The sequence below is a fragment of the Impatiens glandulifera genome, chromosome 3 (genome assembly GCF_907164915.1).
Source record: "Impatiens glandulifera chromosome 3, dImpGla2.1, whole genome shotgun sequence".
In the NCBI taxonomy this organism is placed as follows: Eukaryota; Viridiplantae; Streptophyta; class Magnoliopsida; order Ericales; family Balsaminaceae; genus Impatiens; species Impatiens glandulifera.
In genome coordinates this window covers 45,347,543-45,371,142 of record NC_061864.1, presented here as the reverse complement: position 1 = coordinate 45,371,142, position 23,600 = coordinate 45,347,543, and the positions used below count along the sequence as shown (strand labels likewise).

The 23,600-nt window shown below is 38.7% G+C and overlaps 1 protein-coding gene across 1 annotated transcript; it reads right to left on the bottom strand.

Moving 5' to 3' along the window:
* Positions 1–288: 288 nt before the first annotated feature.
* Positions 289–3,461, bottom strand: LOC124933086 (transport inhibitor response 1-like protein). The gene is made up of 3 exons (XM_047473814.1): positions 2,655–3,461; positions 1,970–2,474; positions 289–1,280 (listed from the first exon to the last, which is right to left on the bottom strand). Exons 1-3 carry the CDS (start codon positions 3,206–3,208, stop codon positions 519–521), a joined length of 1,821 nt encoding a protein of 606 aa, XP_047329770.1. The 5' UTR covers positions 3,209–3,461; the 3' UTR covers positions 289–518.
* Between the last annotated feature and the right edge of the window lie 20,139 nt (positions 3,462–23,600).

The window sequence follows — 23,600 nt, the reverse complement described above, 5'->3', positions numbered from 1 at the left end:
TATTGAGTCAATTATATTACAACAATATTAAGAAATGTGTCTTTATCTCAATGAATGGAGCCCCCAATGTCAAACAAAGAGGTAAAAGAGAAAGGGACTGAGAGAGATTGGGGTCCTGCAGTGTACTTTCCAAACATCATTATCAAATTGATCATTGCACATTCAAGAGGGGAAATCCACATCGATTTTTGACATTTATTACCCAATCCCAAAAACATTTTGCTATCAATAACACTATAATATAGTACTAATATTCAATGAATTGAAAATGAGGAACAACACCATTATATGAAGAAACAAACATTTCTAGATTGAGTCATTGTGACTGTTCATCACCACCTACAACCTTAAAACAAAATAATACAATTTGAAATATAGAGGAAGTAAATCTGATCCAAATGAATTCCCCAAACCAAATCTGTAGGTGCAGCTATTGGAGAGACTTCTTTCATCAAATAAGATATACAAACAAAGTGAAAATTGATTTTTCAAAGACATACCAAAAAGAGAAAAGGATTTCATAAGATTGTAACAAATTTAGGAACATCGGACCTAGGTTGCTCCAGAGAACGATACATGTACAATATGTCTATGTTTTCGCCCTCTGGCTGATCCACTCCATTCTCATTCATGATCTCCACAAATAAATTTGGAAGCCTTCGAGCCACCTCTTGGCAGCCTTGACGAGTTAATCTACAAGACGACATCCAAAGAAATCTCATATTATAATAATGGTGCAAACCAGATAGCAAAGCAGCATCCCCGAATGGGCTATCTCTAATCTCAAGCTTCTGCAATTTCAGGCAGCCTTCAAGAACATACTTCAATCCCATATCACTATCACCCGCAAAAGCAACAGATAAAGTCTTCACCAATTTTCCGTATCGGCCAATATATTCAAATGCCCTATCGGTAAGTAAGCCAGAGATGGCCAGCCGAGTAAGTTTCTTACAGTTCTTCACAATGGCACCGAAACCCTCGTCCATTGGATCACCCGTAATGTGGTCTGGCCTATGCCGCCCCATTATACAGAGGCGAAACACTACAAGATCTGGGCAGTTGTTGGACATTGCTATCACAGCTGAATTTGTCATTCTCTGGCAGAAATAGAGAATTGACTGTAGTTTCCTACAACCCTCGGAAATTGCTTGAAGACCCACGTCAGAAACAGGTCCTTCACTATCTTCTCGGGCATCGATTGGAAATACTCGAAGCTCACGAAGTTCTTTACATGTTGCAGACACAGCCTGAAGGCCCTCATCACATACAGAATCAAGGACCTGAAGAGAAAAATCTAAATGTTTCACAAAAATCCCAACATCTAAAAACTAATATGATCATGATCCAAAACAAAGAAAAAATCTCTATACTAAATGAAGCAAAAGTAAATGTCATATAGCCTAAATCTTAACTAATTTGTAACAAATTACACACACTATAATCTAGATAATGATCCCAAAACTAATTTCATCATGATTTATAAAAAAAAATCTTTTAAGTAAATCAAATTTCACTTTCAATTTTAACTTTTACAAATTTTCAATGATAGTGAATGTGACACAGAAATTGTAACAAAAATACTTGAGACTTGTTTGACGTGGGTTATATCGAATTAGTTTCCAATAACTTAATATTAGATTAAGAATATAATCATCAATAGTATCATTCAAATTATTATCCAAAAATACTATAATACCCTATATTTAAAAAAATTATTTATATATTTATCCAACTAATCTTTCAAATTATTATCCTAAAATACTAAAATACCCTATATTTTAAAAAATATTATTCATACATTTATCCAAATAACCGGAGATTTTAACAATCAAGGTTATTGGAAATAACAGCTTTTTTATTCAAATAAACTCATATAAAACAATGCCTTAGTTTCCAAATAGACTGAAAATAAAATTTACATTTTCATCACCCACAATAACAGATGGACTTAAAAGTGATATGAACATACCCAAAAAACCTCAAGTTTATGGCAATGGCGAATAGCGGGCTTAAGTTGCTCAGCAGTAATATTGGCATAGCTTAGATTCAACTCGGTGAGATTAGCACACACCGGATAGATCGCCGGGAGATAATCGGGCACCACTTCCCTAAATCCCGAGAGACAAACTAATGACTTACAAGCAGCAAATGCGGCTGCATAGTCCGGTTCATGGTCAAGTTCATGTTGAACAATCTCCAAAGGACTAAAAGACCCTGTCCCAATATGAGTGAGCTTGGGGGCTCGAGTAATGAGGCGATAAAGCTGACCCAAAGATACATATCGATTCACTCTAAGTTTTCTAAGAAAAGGAGACCTAACCACCAGCCTCTCCAATGCTTCCACATTAATGGGACATTCAATACAATCAAAGATAAGAGATTCCAAACAAGTTTCACCTTGTGGGAAACATGAAATCCAATCCACTTCATCATCTTCCACCTCAGCTTCAATCAGATCAAGCACTCGTAGTTTACTGACACAGAAAATAAAAATATAAACTCATGGGTTTTATAAAGAAAAGGGGGGGACCAATTGTAAACCTAAATGTAGAAAAAGTTTTCATTACTTTTTGCTGATTGTAGTAATATATCAGAAAGATCGATCCACAAATTCAAATTCAAATTCAAATTCAAAACCCAGATTGAAAACAGACCTGCACTTGGCTGCGATGAGAGAAAGCCCATAAGTCCCAAATCCTTCGCAGCAGATAAGAACAAGCTCCTTGAAAGAGATGAATGAAGAAGCAATCATTTTAAGATCTTTATTTCTAATGTACATTCGTTTAAGACAAATCTTTTCCAACGCAAGGTAAGAGCTTCCCATAGCGTTCACCCAAGGCTTGAAATACGCACCCCAATCGTTAGGAATGAGATTGAAATCAGCGAACCTGGGTTTTCCCTTCAGAGTCACCGACCGGACATTGCGGAACCTGTCGGTGACGCGGCTTGGCGAAACAGAGTAGCAGTTTCCGATGAATAGCTCGGATCTGGTTAAAGCCTCAGCGCGATACCATGATTTGCAGACCAGGGACGCAGCGTTGCGGTCCCGTCGCGATGTTAGGAAGAAGAGGACGTTTTCTAGAACGTTCTCGAGTACTTGATCTGGAATAGGTTGTGGATACTCGCCGCCGCAGACAGACACCGTAAATAGATCGGACGGAGACGGCGTCTCATCGTTTTCGGACATTTTAGAGAGATCTTCTCTCATGCGGACGTTGTTCCTACTGCTACTACTACCTACTACTACTACAAATACTACAAGTTGTTCCTTCGCTGGTGGGTCTGTAGAGATATAAAAACCGATCGAATCTAGGTTCAGACCATAATACGAAAGATTGGAGCTTTTGGAGAGAGAATCAAATGGGAAAGAATAATAAATTCGGATGAACAGAGAGATGGAGAGAGAAAGAGAAGGAGAAAGGGACTTTGTTTATTTGCTTGTTAAATTTATTTGGTGACAAGCTGCACAGAGTCCCACACAGCACACACTCAGCTGTTTGTGTTTTGTAGTGTATATATATATATATATATAATAATAATAATCTTTCTTTCTGAAATCTGCCATGCCTCATCGGCAAAATTCAATGGCCCTCCACATTCATCCTCCATTATTTGAAAGCTTGTCCTATACTAGTTATTCCCCCATTTTCATGTTTTTTACTACATGAATTCATTATTACTTTAATTAGTATTAATTTAATTAAACCAGATTTATAAGAAAATAATTGCTAATGCAATAACCTTAATTATCTCAAGTCACAACAATTTATGTCTAAAAAATAGGGGTATATTGGTAAATACTCCTTTTTTACTCTCAATTCTTTATAATTTATAAACAATTATTTTTAAAATAATTAAATTTTCAAAAAAATCGATTTCGAATTTTTAATAAATTAGGATGACCTAAGTTATTGAAACATAAAGATTTTATAATACTTAATATATTTGAGGTATTATATCATTTAAAACCACCATAAATAACGAAATAAAATATTTTTAAGGGAAAATGTTTTTTTTGGGTATGAAAGAGATTTTAGACTTTTCGTTTAAATAATTTGTTTAATTAATTTTGCTTAAATAAGTTATTATGTAATGTTAGAATTTGTTTGAATAAAATGTTGATTATTTTTTAATTAATTGGTTAGACTAAATTGATACTACTCTTAACTTGTTCTAAGTGGTGAGTTTGAAAGTTTATTTAGTAGTGGGTTAATATTTGTCAGTTTATTTAGTAGTGGTTAGTGTTGGTGTTTGGTAGTATCCTTATTAGTTAGTGTTGACTATTTTTGTTAGGATCGAAGACAACAGTAGAAGGTGGGTTGAATACTGTTGTTTTATTTTTCACTTAAATACGATTTTAATCCTGTTAAGGATTGAAAATCTGTTTCTATTCTTGGACAAATCGTAGCAAACTCTTGAACGGTTTCAAGTGCGTAAATTTTTTACAGGATTTGAAACGGTAGATATAAGAATGAATGAAGCAATGAAAAGACAACACAAGATTTTATGGATGTTCGGAGATAAAAACTCATATATCACCCCTTCTTCTGTTTCCAGAAGAATTTCACTAGAAGGCTTTGATTTGATTAGACACTACACAAACCCACTCAGATCACAGGTCTTAACACTTGCATGTCTGAACTTTTAGCTCTCACACTTTCTTGTTGAACATACGACTATTTTTTCAACTTACACAAGTAAGATGATTATCGAATGATACAAATGATTATCGAGTAAACTATCTTGTGTGATAGTCATGTATGTTAACGTCTCTCAACACATATCGTCTCGTGTATGCATAACGTAGTGACTTGCAAAGAACAACACAAGAACTAGAACACCTTCACCGTTGTTCTTTGATGTCTTTTTATACTTGAGGCATAACAATGGTCGAATCCATTTTATCGATACGTGGCAAAGGTACGTTTGTTGTATGCCTGGCGTACAAGGTTTTAGTGTGCAGGGGAATGAAATATTCGTTTATCGTTTTGCATGTTAGAGTATAGAGCTAGTTGTACATTTTGTTGTATTGCAATTTATGAGTGCTCGACTACTTGACTTAGATGATAAGAATTCAACTGATGTGGAACTTAGTTGATAGAGATCTCTACTAATGATCAGCTCTGTTGATGAGCTACTATGTTGATAGAGAACTCAATTGTTGATCAACTCACCTCCTAGTGAACTCTGTTGACAGCGAGCTCTACTGCTAGCGAACTCTATTGTTTGAGTAACTCTGCTGCTAGTGAACTCTGTTGTTTGAGCAACTCTACTTCCAGCGAACTTTGCTATTTGAGTGACTCTACTGATAGCAAATCTGCTAATAGCGAATGTTCAGATGATGTCAACTCTACTATTGACGAACTCTACTAATGGAGCAACTCAATTGATAACGAGTTTGTTGATGACAACTCTGTTGTTTGAGCAACTCTACTGCCAGCGAACTCTACTTACGATCAGTTGCCTAGAGCAGATGTCTTTGATTTTACTTGCGCATTAACACATTGTTGAACTTAGTTTTATTCATTTATCAAAACCATGTGTCTTCATTTAATTATCATAAGTTCATTTTAATTAATTAAAACGTTTTTCATAATTCAACTTAGGTTAAGGATTTCCCCCTTTAACTTAATTTAACAATTTCCCCCTTTTTGATGATGTTAATACTAAGTGATGACGCGCAAAAAACTATAGATAAATATATAGATATAGACAATGAAAAATATAAATAAGTAAAATATTCATTGTCTATCTTCTCCCCTTGAAGCTTGCTTGAGCCCGCTCTAGCTAGCTTCTTTGTCTTGCTACCTTCCCCTTCCTAGTTCCCCATCACTACTTTCCCTTTACTACTTTCCCCCTTTTTAACATCAGCGTCCCCTAATCGTTTAAGGAAGTTTGTGACTTCATCAATCTACATTCCGATTGTATCGATTTTTGCAGAGAGCTCCTTGTTGTGAGTGTTGAGGGAGATGCTTAATATGCATTTGAGCATGCTCAATGATTCCTTGATTATTGCAGTCTCCACATTACCCTTTACCCTTTGTGACCTAGTCAAGAAGTTTTTCCTAGGATGATGATGTCGAGGAAGATGAAACCCGTTCTTTGAGAGATTCCATTTCTCCAAAGCGAATGGAAATGCTTTGTTGTGAGGGAGCAAATGAGTCATGGATAAGGCCGCAGAGATCCACCGTCCCTTGTGATGAATCCTCTACTAAATGAGGAGTCGATTGTTGATGTGTAGAGACGACTGGTAAGATTTTTAAAGGAAGAGCCTATTCACTTTCCTGAATGGCTACTTCCTTGTCAGCGGCTAGTAAGATTTGTAGGGGAAGAGCCCGTTCACTTTCCTAAATGGCTACTTCCTTGTCAGCGATTGACACAAGCTCTTTTGGAAATGGAGATGATCGTGGAGGAGGCACCTATTTCAGCACTAGAGGTGAGAAGTCGGACTGTTGAATCTCTGTACAGATATTTATGATTATTTCAGTTGCTGATACAAAGAGACTAGATGCAGTTGATGAGGTTTGCTGCTCGGTTGGGGAGGGTTATTGCTCGGTTAGGGAGAGTTGCTGCTCGGTTGGAGAGAGTTGTTACTCGGTAGCTGGGCTGGTCGGCACTGAATTGACTAGAGTTGACTCGGGTGGAGGAGTTAATTGAGACACTTCAGTCGTGTGGGAGGTTAGAGGACTGGCGTTGGATGCATTGAGTGGTGCCCATGGTAGCTTAGTAACGTTACAAGACTAAGTACCATGTTTGATTGTCATGGCTCTCGAGCTAAGTGATTATATGATCTGTTGCAGCTTCTCATTAACTCCGGTATCCAGCCATGCAGTTTTTTCCGTTGACCTATAATTAGCCATTCTCTAGCGAAGGAGTATTTGTAAGTTATCTCCTCTAACATTGACTACAACTAACTCCATCCTTTTGAGAGCCTCATGTATGTTGGTAGTGGAGGTCCACTTCAGGATTATGTTCTTTTGAAGTATCATCCCTTCAATCTTCTCGACTGTTAGGAATTAGAAAACCTGCTGTGAAGCCTCCTATCACTTTATTTGTCGGAGTGTTTCAATATTTCCTTCGCTTTCTCCTCGATTATCACGTCCATGCTGAGTTATTTTCCTTTACCTGTAACTTCGGTAGGTCGTGCAACAATTGAGACTAGTTCTCTTATTTGGATACCTTTAGCAGCTGGAGCTACTGCTACGATAGCTGCTGGTGAGACAACTATTAATGAAACAATTGCTGGTGAAGTTGTTGTTGTTGGTTTTGCTATAGCGGGGCCTTCAGATGATGTTGCAACTGATCTTTTAGCAAGATTATCAGCTGACACTGTAGTTGGTGATTCAGAAAAGCCTTCAGTTGGTGCTTCAACTAGTACTACGGTAGGACGTTCAGCTGACGCTTTGGCTGGTACCACTACAGGGGTTACCTCAGGAGTTGTAACAAGGACTATAATGACATTACTTCAATTACTGCATCAAAGTCTGTTTCTCCCCCTACTGTTGTTGTTTCCTCCAACCGTGCCTTCTTGGCCTTAGAAATAGTCTCGACTGACTCTCTTGTTGAGTCAAGGGCTCGATTGCTTGAGCTTTCAGCAGATTCTTCAACTATCAGCCTCCTTCTCTTTCCTGTTGTTAGTCGCTAGGAGAGGGTTCTTGACTATCCGCTTGACTGTTGTGGCGAATATTTCGAGGTTGAAGTCTCGCACCCCTTTTATCTTGAGAATGTAGGTACTTACCGTCCTGTTGGTCAGAATCCTAGATAAATGGATGTTCATTCCCCTGCCTACGTTTACCTTGAAGTGCTCGAGCAGTCTGCTGATCTGCACAAAAAATACAATATGTTTCTTCTTCGGGAGCATCACCATGGCCATTAGGGTTGTGAAGAGGACTAATGACAACTTGATTGTCATTCCTTTTATGATGCCTACCATTATCTCGTGGCGGTCTTGAGTGTATGCGTCGAAGGACCCTACCTTAACTCGAATTGATTTTGCTACAATATCGTTGAGAAGACGATACTGTGGTTTCATAAACTTCTTCTTTCCATGAAGAGGAATGGGTTGAGAGAATTTCGAGAAAGTCGCCTGCATCTTCTTAATCGTGGTTGTCGGTATCTGGTCAAAGGCGATGAGCCCTTCCGTCGGAAGCTCAAATTGTTCAGCGAACGCCTCTTCTAAGATAGTGAGCTTAGTGCCTTTCACCATGCACTAGATGGTGTCCTCGACGACCTTTACTGTCGAGAAAAAATGGCGTACCTCTTCTTCGTGTACGATGTTGGTTCCCCCTATAAACTTCTTCAGGCCGGTTGCCTCTAAGGATTGGAACATCTCCACCATCTTAAGAATCGCTAGAGTGTAGACAAAATCGAAGGCTACTTGTAGAATGTTCTAAGAGAAAGACGCCATTACAAATGCTTAAGATTTCAGAGAGAAGATGAAGAAAGTTAGGCTTTAAAGTTGAGATTGCAAGAGAGAATGTGAATCGCTTTTAAGAATGTGAGTCGTTTATAAATGTTGGTCACATATTTATATAACATGACAGTCCACGTGTCTTCATGTTATTTGAATAAAAAATGGCATACACAATTTAAAAAAAGAAATAAAGGGCAGTATTTATTTTAAAAAATTTAATTTATAAATATGACCGTTCATTATCCTAAGAGAGATAATGCGACAACATATTGATAAAGTCGAATTGTTGTTCCACTCAGCTGAAGAGTAATCGACTAATACTCACTAAGACACATGACGCATCGTCCCATCCGAATGCCTTGTATTTCAGATGAGTGTCACTACTCTACTGAAGGTGTTCTACTGACGCACAATAACAACTGATATACTATGCTTGGCATCATACCTTGCTCATCAACTGAGTTGAAGTACTTAATTGATAGAGAGTAGTATTAATATGATATACAGTGTCGACAACAGACTTTGCCTATCAGCTGAGTGTGCTAAAATTACAAGTTGTTTATGCATAGCCTTGTCTGATGTACAATGTCATAAGCCGACTCTTCTTTCAGCTAGGTTAGAGACAACTGTTTCAACATGTCTAACTTATCAGCTGTCCATCAGATTCCCTCTAAGTTTATGCATGATTAATTAATTTAAATATAAAAGACCTAAAATATTTCTAAAGTAAGAAAATTTAGTCTCGGAGAGTGGCTTTGTGAAGACATCAGCCACTTGTTGACCGGTTGGCATATATTCCAGCCGAACGTGCTTCTGCGCTACATGGTCTTAGATGAAGTGGTGTTGAATGTTTATATGCTTTGTCCTTGAGTGCAACACCGTATTATATGTGATCGATATGACACTACTATTGTCATAGAAGATTGACGACTCACCTGCCTTAATGCCAAAGTCCCTCAGCTGTTGTTGAATCCACAACAGCTGCCAACAACAAGGTACTCTTCTTCTGTTGTTGAAGTGGCAATAGACGTATCCTTCTTGCTCAACCACGAAATCAAACGATCACGAAGGAACTGACACGTGCCACTAGTGCTTTTCCTATCAATCTTACATCCTGCATAGTCTGCATCAGAGTAACTAATTAAGTTGAAATTGAAATCCTTTGGATATCACAATCCAACATATTGAGTTCCTTTAAGATATTTCAAACTACGTTTAACAGTTATGTAATGAGATTGTTTAGGATTAACATGAAATCTTCCACACATGCCGACAACAAACATGATGTCTGGTCAGCTAGCTGTCAAATAATCAAAAACATCGAGTGAATCCTTCCGGTGTGGGCAATGAGCAAACTAAACGAGATCTGGGACTGCCAAGGAGATCTAAGACAGACTTACCCAACTATGCGAGGGCAATGAGAAAACTAAAGAGAACAAAATCATGGTTTCCACTCAGTAGTTCGACAACTTCAAAATGCGTCCTAGTGAAACAATGACTGAGTTTGACGCAAGGTTCAACAAAGTTATCTCAACTCTTTCCATTCATGGCAAGATCTATAGTAATAGGGAGATTGCTATCAAGGTCATGCGTGCTTTACCAAGGGAGTGGGACATAAAGACAATGGCAATGAGAGATTCCAAATACCTCAACAAGATCGGGCTCTTCGATCTGTTTGCTGATCTCAAGGCCTATGAGTTTGAGTTGAACTCAATGATTGAAGAAGATCAACCCTCATCCACCATTATCACCAAAGCCTTGGTGATTACAGAAGAGCCACCATCTGCCCCTGATGTGAAGACAGTTGCTCAGCAGCGAGGCTATGTCTCTCTTTGTGAAGAAGTTTGGCGACTTCATGAAGAAGAGAAACTCTAACTCAAACTCTTCAAATTCAAATGATAATAAGAAATCCAAAGCTAATTTTAAGTGTTTTAACTGTGGTATCTTAGGTCATTACCAATCAGAATGTTGGAAGCTGAAGCGTGATGAGAAGAAGAAGGACGAAGAAAAGGAGGTGAAGGCTCTCTAGGTAGGCGATGGGAAGAACAAATGAAACTACAGTGACTCTTACTCTTCATCCAACGATAGTGATGATGACGAGTTTGCATGCTTCATGTCAAGAGAAGAAGAAAAAAAAGCTCAGGAATCTGAAGTATTTGACTTATCTTGTGGAAAATTCTCAAGGGAACAACTGGTAGCTGCACTAAATGACATGGTCATAAAGTACAAAAAGCTATCAGAGTCCCTGAATGAAATAAAATCTTCCTCTGAAATATCTCAACCTATTTCATCTCAAACTCTAGAATCAAACACTTTTGAAAATGACAAGGTTGAGATCTCATCTGAGAATGAGATGCTCAAAGAACAGATTAAAACTCTCTCTTTTGAAAACAAAAGGTTAAACTATATTGTTAGTGCTTGGACAAGGTCTAAAGAAGCTGTCAAATATCAGATTAGTCTGTTGAAACCTGCTGGATCCAAATCTGGTTTAGGATTTGATAGCGATGACCCAAACTAGTCTTGCAAGAAGTTAAACCCAACAACTGACAAGCTTAAGCCAATAAGCTTTGTCAAAGGAAGTCTAACTAACATTGAAACTGATCCAATTCATGAGGAATTAACTTTGAAGAATGAAATAACTTATGTTCTTCCAACTGTTAGCTGGCTAAATACTAAATTAAATGCAACCAACAAGTTTGACTATCTAAAACCTGACTCAAAGTCAAGGAGTTTTAAAAGAAAATCATCCTCAAAAGCTAAGGGATCAATGGCTAACAGGAAGGCGTCTGCTAATTCAAAATCATACGCATTAATTACAACACAAATGGGAAATCCATAAGAATAAGTCAAATATGGATTCCTAAGGGACTGATTGATCGAGGACCCAAGTGAATGTGGGTACCAAGGATTGTAAATATTTTCTTGTGTAGGTGATACAAGGAAGCTGTAGGAAGGAAGCGTGGAGCATACTCTTCTGAGTATATGGTCTAGAAGATCAACAGTGGATCTTGCCACTCCTAAGGACTAAGTTTTTTCTGTCTTGAAATAATTTTTGGTCTTAAGGACCTCAAAACATTTATTTATTCATTTTGTTCATGCATAAATTGAGAGGGAAATTTATTATATAAATAAAGATGCATGCAGACTAATGCTTTAATCGGTCTATTAAACGAGGTCGTCTAAAATAAAAAGCATGTACTTAGACGTATTTTTACTTACACACTCTATGCCTCTAAGTTAATGTGTCTTGGTTAATAACCTGCGTGGTTAGACGCTAACGTCTAATAAACGTTTAGACGTTTATAAGACAAGAGTAATTAGATGCTCACGTCTAACCAAACACACGTCTAATACGTGTTATTCATGCGTAATTAGACGTCGATGTCTAATAGACGTTAGACATCTATAAGACACGTGATTAGACGCCCGCGTCTAATAGACTCATGCATCTAATAGACGCTTTGATCACATAGACTACATAAGTAAGAAAAACGTCTAACTACGTGTGTATTAGACTGATCAAGGACAACTGTCCCACATGCCGTGTCATCTAACTTTCCCGCTGAAACATAAAAACAGTCACCTTCAAATAACATGAAGACACGTGTCTCAAGTTAAAAGAGAAGAACTAATATACCCCTAAAATTAATGATGACTCTATGGGAAAAGATGTCTAACATTAATTAACGGGTCCTACCCTTAGGAAAAGTGACGATTAAGCCATGCGACTCTTCAAAATCTATTTAAGGACATCTTGCATGCGATTAAAACATTTACACTCTCAAATCTCTCAAGAACCCTAGCTTTCTTCAAACTTCTCTTTAAGAATCTTTGTGTTTGTTCATCTTCTACCAAATGGCCAACAAGAAGATTACCCTCGGTCAATGTACATTGCAGGTGGATTTTGCCTCGGTATATACGTTCGATCAATAGGAGGTGGTCGACATGTTCAGATCCTTGGAGTATTCCGGTCTCGGGAAGTATCTCGGCGACCCATTTATCTTTTACGAGAAGGAAGTTCGGGAGTTCTTTAAAACGACAACAATGATTGGTGATTCGATCACAACAACGGTGAACGAAATGGTTATATCTGTCAATGAGGCGTCTTATGCGGAGTTTTTCGAACTTCCATCGGAGGACCACACGTTCAATCTTCATCTTCCATCGGAAATCATCACAGAAATGAAGATTGTATTCTCCGCCGATGGTTCAGAAATCCAGATAAATGGGAGTAAGAAAGTTCTCAAACCCCATTTCATCCTATTAAACGACATTATTGCTAAGGCTCTTCAAGGAAGAGCGGGCTCTTTCCATCTCTATACTCAGGACATATTTGACTATATGATGGCCATATCTAAGGGCATTCAAGTCAACTGAGCTTCGACGCTCTTCTTAAATCTGTGTGGAATAATTGACTCGAAGAACAAATAAAGTGTAAGTTTTGCTGCCCAACTTAGCTGATTGTTAGAACATTTGGGGGTTCCTATGGGAGAGAAGGAGGTTATTCATACTATCCGTGTGTTCAACATCTTCATCGTCGCCAACACTCTCACTCGAATGAAGAATTCCAAGGAGTCCCTCTCTGGCGCGTCTAGCCAACAGATGGGTGGAAGATCTGTCACTCGTTCTAAGCAACCAGCCGCTTCTATTCTTTCGACGGGGGCCAAAAGAGCAAGAACAATAAACGAATCGGAGGCTAGCTCTAATAGCCAGAAAAGTTCTTCGAAGAAAGATTCTAGGGTGGTTGATTCCATATCAAAGCAAGGTCCTTCCGCACTTACTACTATCTTAATGTCTCCTCTTTCTCCTCCCGCCAGCCGGTGAAGTCGTCTGTTTCAAAAGGAGAAAAGTTAAAGACGCCTAGGGTGTCTAAGTCATCGAAAGCTTCATCGAAGGTAACCTCTCCTCTATCTCAGGCCGAAGTGCCTAAGTTTAGTGTTCCTATGTTGGAATAAGATATGTTTGTTTCTGTTCCTGTATTGGAACCTGCTGTCGGGCCAACTGTTGAGCCAGTTGGTCCAAATATTGAAAATATTGACATGACTCCGTCTCCTGTCCGCCCAATTGATTCTATAGCTACTGAAGCTACCGTTGCTGCTGAAACAGAGCAGGGTATGGTTATTACTCTTGTTGTTGTTATAACATCTGAACAGGCTCTCATTTTGCCAAATGACGAGCCACCCGCATCTAAACGTGTTCAAGAAGAGTCCGTCATGATAAGAAAAATTGTCCAATATAGCGCTCTGGCAGGTCACTTTTCCAAGCCCTTAACTCCTCACGAGGTCATGAGAGCCACCAGGGCTGCTGTTGGCATAACTATTGGTGAACCTAGGACAACTCCAAAACCTGTTGAGGTTATTGGAAAGGGAAAAGCTATTGCAACCGAAGCCAATGTGGAAGTTTCAGAGGCAACCTGTATTGTGAACTTAATGATGGATCAGGCCAACGTGAAAGCTGATACAAAGATTAACATCTTCGATACGTGGGTTATGAACAGAATGTCCAACAAATATGATCAAATCATCAAAGGAAAAAGTGTAAGTGAGAAATGGTTGAATCTGGTCAACATAGAGAAACGAGTCCTGAAATGGGCTAAAACATCTGAAGTCTATGAAGCTCTAAAGAGGAAGGAGCTAGTTGAAGCAAATCTCAGAGGTCGAGCTCTCTTTCCTATGCTCGAAGCAAGAAAGGCTAATTTCAACCCAATGCAAAGAAATGTTGATGCAGAGGAGAAGGCCTTAAAGAAACTTGACGAAATCATGCAAGACTATATCTCAATTGTCCTTAGATATGTTCATGAAGCCAATTGTTCAGGGGTGAATCGTTTTGGAAGTTCTTCAGATGAAGGCGAGCAGATGTAACTTTCTTAAGATATTGACATGATCCTACAAGAAGATGAGCAAGCCGCTGCTCACCTCATTGAACTGGGAAATGAGTCTGTTGAGAAAAAACACCTTTTGGCTCAGTCTAGAATTAAGCAGACTCAGGATCCAGTTCAACCTGATCCAATAATTGAAGAAGAAGAGAACAATGCCGAACTCGTTGAACCGTTTTTTACAGAAAATATACGTGTCGGAATCCCCTATTCTTGAAACAGAGACATCTCCATTGAAGGAGGCTAAAGCTTCTCGGCCTATTGAGGCACGATCTGAGGGGGAACCATCGAAAGAAGTCGAACCTAATAAGAGTTCTTCATCTGAGAGGGAACAAGACAACGATGGTAAGTCGTCAGAAGGATCACCATTTCCTCGATCCTCTTCCAAGATAACAGCTGCGAATATCTATGAAAAGGTTGTCGATCTACCTCTTCACTCCGACGGACCTTCTGATCAAATTAACAAGGTGTGTGAAGACATTCTCGGAGATGAAAAAAATCTGAAGATGTTTTTGAGGCAGATGAACCAGAGCAGTCTTTGCAGGTTCATACTCATATTAGTTCTATTCAAACCGCTCCTGCCAATTCTCACGAAGTGTCATAAAATGAAGAAACCTCTATTGGAGGGGCAAAACTGTTAAAGTCTATGGCAGAGATGATGAATACTCTTTAGAAGAACGTGTTGGAATTGCAGTCCAAAATGATGAGTATCGAAAAGGGTCAAAGATCCAACAAGAAAGAATTATCTTCTTTTCTTGAAACTCAGAAAGAAATGGAGAAGACCGTGAAGAGGAACACTTATGAGATCAACATTCTTAACAACACCGACTACAAATTTGAAAAGAACTTCTTCAAACGGCAGTCTAAAAGGATTTATTGTGAAAGGGAATTCAACATTGATCTTCATCAAGAAGTTATGGATGGAATGAATATGGTTCAATGTCAAATGGTTGGGTTACCAATCATATGAATAGAGCTGATGCTGAACGAATAGAACAAGCTGATTCTTTTGCCAGATCAATTCAAGCTGTGGAAAATACTGAAGCTGCAGCTGATAAAGAGAAAAGACTTATTTCCCCTGACATTGATAATGTTAAAAAGGGGGAAGGAAGCTCAAGAGGTGGTGAAAGTAGTAGAGGAGGTGCTTCAATAAGCACCAGATCTAAAAGAAAAGTTGTTGATGAAGGAGGCTATAGACCAACCAAAAGAAGTGGAGGTCGCGGTGGTGACCGAGGTGGCAGAAGTGGTGGAAGAGGTGATCGTGCTCTCCCTCAATTTTGCAACTTACTGACTGGTGAAGAGTTTTCTCATCCAAATGTGAAAAGGGAAGAACAATGATCTCTTTTCTTTTAAATTATTTTTCGTTGGATTCTGAACTTGGGTTTTGGAATTTGGTTTTTGGTACTTACACTTGGAATTTGTGAACAAATGTCATTCTTACTTTAAATTGATGGGTTTTTATCTTATTAATTGGGTAAAGTTTTAACATCATCAAAAAGGGGGAAATTAATGGGTCAAATTATTTTAACTAACAATAATTTGATGATGAACTTCTATAAAACTTAAATAAGAATGAAGATAAGCCGTCTAATTGTTTTTGTGTAGGTGCATCAAAAATATGCTAAGTAAGACTTAGTTTAAATCAAGCTAATTGGACGCGCTGCTAGTTAGACGTGCAGTCTAACAGATACGTAGTTAGACGTGCAGTGTAACAGATACGTAGTTATACGTGCAGTCTAACAAACACATAGTTAATCGTGCAGTTTAACAAACACGTAGTTAGACATGTAGTTTAACAGATACATAGTTAGACGTGCAGTCTAACGGATACGTTGTTAGACGTGAAGTTTAACAGATACGTAGTTAGACGTGTAGTCTAAAAGACACGTAGTTAGACGTGCACTCTAACAGATACGTAGTTAGACGTGCAGTCTAACGAATACGTAGTTAGACATGCAGTCTAACAAATACATAGTTAGATGTGTAGTCTAACAGATACGTAGTTAGACGTACAGTCTACCAGATACGTAGTTAGACGTACAGTCTAACAAATACGTAGTTAGACGTGCAGTCTAACAGATACGTAGTTAGACGTGCAGTCTAATAGATACGTAGTTAGACATGCAGTCTAATAGATACTTAGTTAGATGTTCAGTCTAACAAATACGTAGTTAGACATGCAGTCTAACAGATACGTAGTTAGACGTGCATTCTAACAGATACGTAGTTAGACGTGCAGTTTAACGGATAAGTAGTTAGACGTGTAGTCTAACAGATACATAGTTAGACATGCAGTCTAACAGATACGTAGTTAGACGTGCAGTCTAACAAATACGTAGTTAGACATTCAGTCTAACTCCTTCAGACTAGTCTGAAGTGAAATGTAGTTAGACGTGCCGTCTAACTTCATTAGACTTGGTGGTCTAATGGATCTCGTAGTTAGACGTGCCGTTTAACTCCATTAGACTTGGTGGTCTAATGGATCCAGCTATTGGACGTAGGGCATCTAACTTCCTTAGACTTAGAAGTCTAATGGAGCACGTCTAATGCCTCGCTTCAGTAGTTGCTTGAACTTAGCATCCGTCTACCCATGATCAACTAGTTGTACGCTACTCTTGCTCCACTAATCCGTGTAGAACAGTACGACAGCCAGTTGCACCCAATGAATGAATGTCACGTAAGTAAATATTCTTTCTACTACTTGTTCCTTACAGGACATGTCTAGAAGAATATTCGGCACACTACCAGTTCGGTACGGCTACGCTCCTTGTACACAAAGCCTGTTATACTCTTGTACTATCGAGGCGTGCCAATGGGTGCTAGCCACGTTTCAAGGCAGAAGATTTGACCGTTGGTACCTATCTTCTATTTAAAGATTCTCAAGGACAAGGGACGAGCGACCAATTACATACAATATATATTACGAATTTCTTGCTTGCTTATTGAGTTTATACACCATCCTCAAGAGAGAGAGGTAAAATCAAAACATTGTCTAGCTGAGTGATATTCTTAAACATTCTATAAGTTGAACAGAGGTTGTTCTGTTCAACAGTTAGGTAGTCAGAAAACTGTATTTGATTCAAAGAAGTATAGTGAATCCTTCCGGTGGTTGGAAGAAGGGGTGACATAGGAGAGTTTTCTCCAAACATCCATAAACAACTCGCTGTGTCATTTATATTATGTCTTTTTCTCTTTTATCGGTTCTTAGCTTCAAACCTAATCAAACGTTTCTGCACTTGAATCGCTTCAAGAGTTTGCAAAAGTTTGTGAAGAATAGAAAGTGATATTAATCCCTAACATGATTTCTATCAAAACGTTTTCTAGAAGTTTTCATAAATAGTCAAACCCCCGTCTCTATTTGTATCACCGATCCTATCACTATGCCACATGATGAGAGGTTGACTAGGTCAATTGAGGTGGATAAAAATATGAAATAAGATGGCTGGTTAGTCGAAGTGAGTATTCCAGACAATGAGAAGTCGATTGGAGATTGGTGGGTCAAAGTGAGGGTAAAAGAAATTGGTAATGTACAAAAGTGAAAGTTTAAGGTCATAGTATGAGATGTCCGATTATGGTGGATAAATGTGAAATAAGAGTCGAAGTGAGGATAAGTAAGTCAGGTTATTTATTGTAAAATATATGAGGAGATGGATTGTTTGACCGAAATGAAAGTAAAAGTCTCGAGATGAGAAATCGATTGAGATTACTAGGATAAAAATATAGAATGAGATAGTTTTGGTTAATCGAAGTAAGTAAGGTCATGCTATGAGAGGTCGATAGGGGGATTGAAAGGTCATAGTGAGGGTAAAAGAGATTGGTAACATTGGAGATGGTTGATTTGACCAAAATGAAATTGTGTAAGGTCACACAATATGATAGGTTGATTAGGGTGTAGATAAATGTGGAATGAGATGATTAGTTATCCAAAATGAGGATAAAAAAAGTCATGTTGAATATTGTAAATTATGTGAGGAAATGGGTCACGAGATAAAAGTTCAGTTGGGGATTGGTGACCAGAGTGAAGAGTTAAAGAGATTGGTGATGTTGGAGATGGTTTCTTTGACCGAAGTGAAAGTGTAAGGTCACATATGAGAGGTAGATTATTAGGGTGGATAAATGTGAAATGAGATGGATCGTTAGAAGAATTGAGAATAAAGAAGGTCGGCTTGTATATTGTAAAATATGTTAGAAGATGAGTTGTTTGACGAAGTGAAACAAGGTCTCAAGATGAGATATCGATTATGAATTGGTGTATAAATGTTGAATGAGATGGTTAATTTGTCAAACTAAAAGTAAGGTAACGAGATGATAGGTCAATTGGGATGGATAAATGTAAAATGAGATATATGGTTAGCCGAAGTGAGGATAAGAATATCGGGTTGTAGATTATAAAATATGTGAGAATATGAGTTATTTAATGAAGTGAAAGTAAGGTCTTCAAGAGAATAGAGGTTGATTGTGATTGGTGGATAAGTATGGATTGAGATGTTTTTATATTAGTCGAAGTGAAAGTAAGGTAAAAAGATAAATATCGATTGAAAAAGAAATTGATATTGGTGGTTAAAATATTTGAGAAGATTAGTTGTTTGACCGAAGTTAAAGTTAAGGTCATGAGATGAGAAATCCGATTTGAATTGGTAGATAAATGTGGAATGAAATAGTTGGTCAGTCTAAGTGCTTTAAGGTCACGAGATGAGAGGTTGATTAAACATTTATGGGATAAAGTGAAGGTAAAAAAGAGATTGGAAATGTTTAATATTTCTTATTTGACCAAAGTGAAAGTATAAGGTCACGAGATGAGAGGTTCATTTAGAAAGAATATGTGATGAAATATGTGAAAAAATGAGTTGATTTAACCAAAGTGAATAAAATGTGGAATGAGAGTATTCTATTTATTATTTTAATATATTATTCATGATTTATTAAGAATTTTGAACATTGAAGACATATTATTAAATTCATTTTGCTTATATTTTTATTAGTGTGCATCTCATGAGAATCTTCTGTTAGATAAAATTAGACCGGTTCACATAACCTAACTTAAATAAACCTTCCATGCTGGAACAAGGAACCGGACCGGTCAAACAAATAAACCGGTTAAGAAAACTAACCGGTCAAGCTACTAAACCGACCAGGAACACTTGGAACATCACCGCACAAAGAAAGGATCGGCCAAAGCTTAAAACGGGAAACATCAGACAGCCGATCAGCCACAAGGCAGAGGAATAACCGGAAGCTATCCGGTTAAACCACTCACACCGGAAGCCATCCGGTTAAAGTCAAATGACCGACCAAGTACAAGAAGACAATTCGGGTATCTGTTGAGAATGATACCAAAGGAACAGACTGAACACTTCCATATCCATACAAGTCTGAGGAAAGTCTGCAGGTTGCAGAAGACAGTCCTACAGGATCTTTCTACTTCGGGATAAGTCGGAAAGGAGATCTTCCAAGTACAGACAACTGTTTAATAGACAATGTCCACATTGAGTAAAAGACAAACCTAGCAGGTTTGTCTTACACACCGGAAGAACAGACTGCCAAGTCTGTGAGATTGACCGCCAGGTCTGAGGTTGACCGTCAGGTCTGAAAAGATGACCGCAGGGTCTGAATCACTGAATCACTGAACCTCTGCACCTCTGCTCAGCCAATCAGATTCAAGGAAGTGAAATATGACCGTTGGCATATTTCATCTATAAAAGGGGCAGTTGAAGAAGAGTAAATGCGGGACAAGTGGGACAACAAGAGATTCTAAGAGCATTTAATTTACAAGTGAAAAACAGTGTGTTCTATCTCTAGAGAAAGCTTAAGTGCTAAAGTTGAAGTGTGTGCTTTACAATTTCGGTGTAAATTGTAAGAGTGTTATCGAGCAGGAAATAAGTCTCGATCGGATTGTACTTGTATTCCTTAGTGAATATCCTTCTCGCGGTTTTGAGAGGAAGGGGTGACGTAGGAGCTTTATCTTCGAACATCCATAAAATCTGTCTTGTTGCTTACTTTCTGCCGGTTCTATTTTCTAACCGACTGACACCGCTCTAACCTATTTGACTCTATTCAAACCGGACCGCCAGGTTACAAATACCGACCCATCAACTTTTCGAACCTTCATCATCCGAAACCGGTTCTGCCTATCATACAAGTGTGCTGCTTCAACCTGAAACAAACCTCTTCCGCGCTTGAACCTAGTTCAAGGATTTGTGACAGTTTGTGTAGTATTGAAACCTCGGTGTTAATCTCTAACCGGATTAACCACCACCCTTTGAGTGAAACTCGCTAACCGGCCCAACCCCGGTCCTCCAGCGGCGTCCTAGATCCTAACAATTGGTATCAGAGCAGTTAGTTTCAATACTCAAGCAAGCATGTCTTTCGATAGGCCCCCAATGCTAGAAGGTGATGACTTTGCCAACTGGAAGGCACGCATGCACCTACACTTAATCAGTTTGGATGATGAGATGGAGTCCATTCTGGCCGAAGGACCGATAATCATTGATAAGGACAGAAAGGATGGACAGCTGAAGATAGGAGAAGAAATAACCTGGATAATCATGCTAGAAACCGGATCTCCAACAGTGTGGACAGAAACACATACTGCAAGATCAGAGACTGCAAAACCGCGAAGGAGGCATGGAACATGGTTATTCAGATCTTTGAGGGAAATGAAAGAACAAAGGAAAACAAGGTGATGGTAGCTACTCAGAAGTTTGAAAGCATCAAAATGAAACCGGGAGAAACAATGAAGGAGTATAGTGACCGGTTCACTGGTGTGTTAGATGAGCTAGCAACTTTTGGCAAGAGATATGACAACAAAGAGGTCATCATGAAAGCTTTGAGATCTCTTCCAAGTGCGTGGGACATAAAGACAATGGTAATGAGGGAATCAAAAAGCCTACGTAAGATGAAACTACACGATGTATTCGAAGATCTTAAGGCATATGAGTTTGAAATGAGATCTAGGACTGAAGAGGAAGTTTCGGCCTCAACCTCAACCAGAGCACTAATCACATCTACAGAACCGGCTGCACTTACATCGGCACTTGCACCGATCAGAACCGCCGAACAGTTCACCGAGGATTCCATGGCTATGCTTGCACAGAAATTTGGGAGGTTCATGAAAAGAAGTCAACCGACAAACTACAACTATGGTGATAAATCCAATGTAAGGTGTTATAACTGCAATTGTCTGGGACACTTCAAGTGGGAATGCAGAAAACCGAGGAGGGATGACCGGAAACCGGATTACCAAAATAACCGAAACAATTATCAACAAACCGGTGAAGGGAGTGAGGTTCAGAAAGCACTGATAGCCGATGATGGAGGAAGTCTATGGGCTCACAGTGACAGTGATGATGAACTCACATGTCTCATGGCAAACGAGGAACATGTATTTGACTCTCCTTGTGAAGAATTTACTAAAGATGAGTTATATAATGCATTGAATGACATGGTAGAAGAGTATAAGAACCTATTAGCCATGTTACCTAAGCAACTCAACATTAGAACCGATCCTATAGTGCCCATTCCGATAGAACTAGAAGTACCCGTTATAACCGAACCGGAAATCATAAAACCTGAGGAAACATCTACCTTAGAAACCGAGTTAGAACCTGAACCATCACTTAGTACCAAACAGTCTAGTGAACCAGCTAGAGAACTAACCGAGGAAGAAAATGCCCGACTCCAGTATAAGATGGCCGCATATAAGAGATCTAGTGATATGGTAAAGAAAATGTGTAGTCATTACAGACATCCTTTTTGCATGTTCGGCCTAGGATACACAAAGGATAGCTCCAAAGACCAAAAACCCGTAGAGAAAGTAAGGTTTACAAGGAGTAACCTTACTCTTATAAAATTCCTTAAAAGCTCCCTGACCGCTGAAGAGGAACTGACTGTATACTATAAGGAAGAAAAGCTAAAATACAACTATGTTGGTCCAACCGACTCTGAGAAGTGGCTTGACCCTGAGAAAAGAAAAGCCGACATTCTCAAAAATAGGAAAGCCAATCGTCAACCGCATAGGTCAAACCAAAGATCACCCTCGTTTAAGACTTTTGTAGAAAAACCGAGATACCCAAAACCAAGTGCCAAAAGGACGGTTAAAACTTTAGCAAAGAAGGCTGTCCGGTTTGTCAAGGTTTGGATACCCAAAGGACTAATCGCATGTGGACCCAAGTGAATGTGGGTACCAAATAGTTGTAAATATGTACACTTTGCAGGATCTAATGAAACGGCTAGGAAATTCTGAATGGTACTTGGATAGCGGTTGCTCTAGGCACATGACCGGAAACAACAACCTGCTAACCGACATCAGAATAGAAACTGGTGCACTAATCACTTTCGGTGACAATTCAAATGGTAGAACCGTGGGCAAGGGTAAGATTGTCCATGGTAATTTAACTATTGATAACGTACTCTTAGTTGAAAACCTACGTTTTAACTTGCTAAGCATTAGTCAAATATGTGATGCTGGATACACTATAGAATTTCTTAAACATGCATGCTTAGTTAAGAACTCTCAAGGCATTATACTGCTAACCGGAAATAGGTTAGGTAATATTTACAAGGTAGACTGGAAAACTAAGGTAGAACACCCTATATGCATGATAGCTAAAACTGATCAAACCTGGTTATGGCATAAAAGACTAAACCACCTAAACATGAAAACCTTAAACTACATTCGCGGTAAAAAGTTAGTAGAAGGTATTCCTGATATAGTATTCAACAAAGATAAGGTTTGTTCAGCATGTCAAATGGGTAAACAGACTAAGTCAACCTTTAAGAGTAAAGGAAATATCCAATCTAGCCGATGTTTAGATCTCCTCCACATGGATTTATTTGGACCGATTCAGGTCGTTAGCCTAGGAGGTATGCTTTACACCATGGTAGTTATCGATGATTACTCTAGGTTTACATGGGTAATATTTTTACCATCCAAACGAGAAACTGCATCAAACCTGATCACACTACTTAAACGTTTGCGAAATGAAAAATCAACTCGCATTAATAGCATTAGAAGTGATCGAGGTACCGAATTTACCAATAGTACCTTAACTGCATTTTTGATGAATCCGGCATTAGACACGAGTTGTCTAGTGCTAAACTCCTCAACAAAATGGCCTGGCCGAGAGAAGAAACCGAACTCTCAAGGAAGCCGCACGGTCCATGATAGCCGATTCGGGTATTGCTCAGAAATTCTGGGCAGAGGCTATCAACACTGCATGCTATACACAAAACCGGTATCTGATTAACAAGTTTCATAACAAAACACCATATGAGGTTTATTTTAACAGGGTTCCTAATCTTAAGTACCTCAAG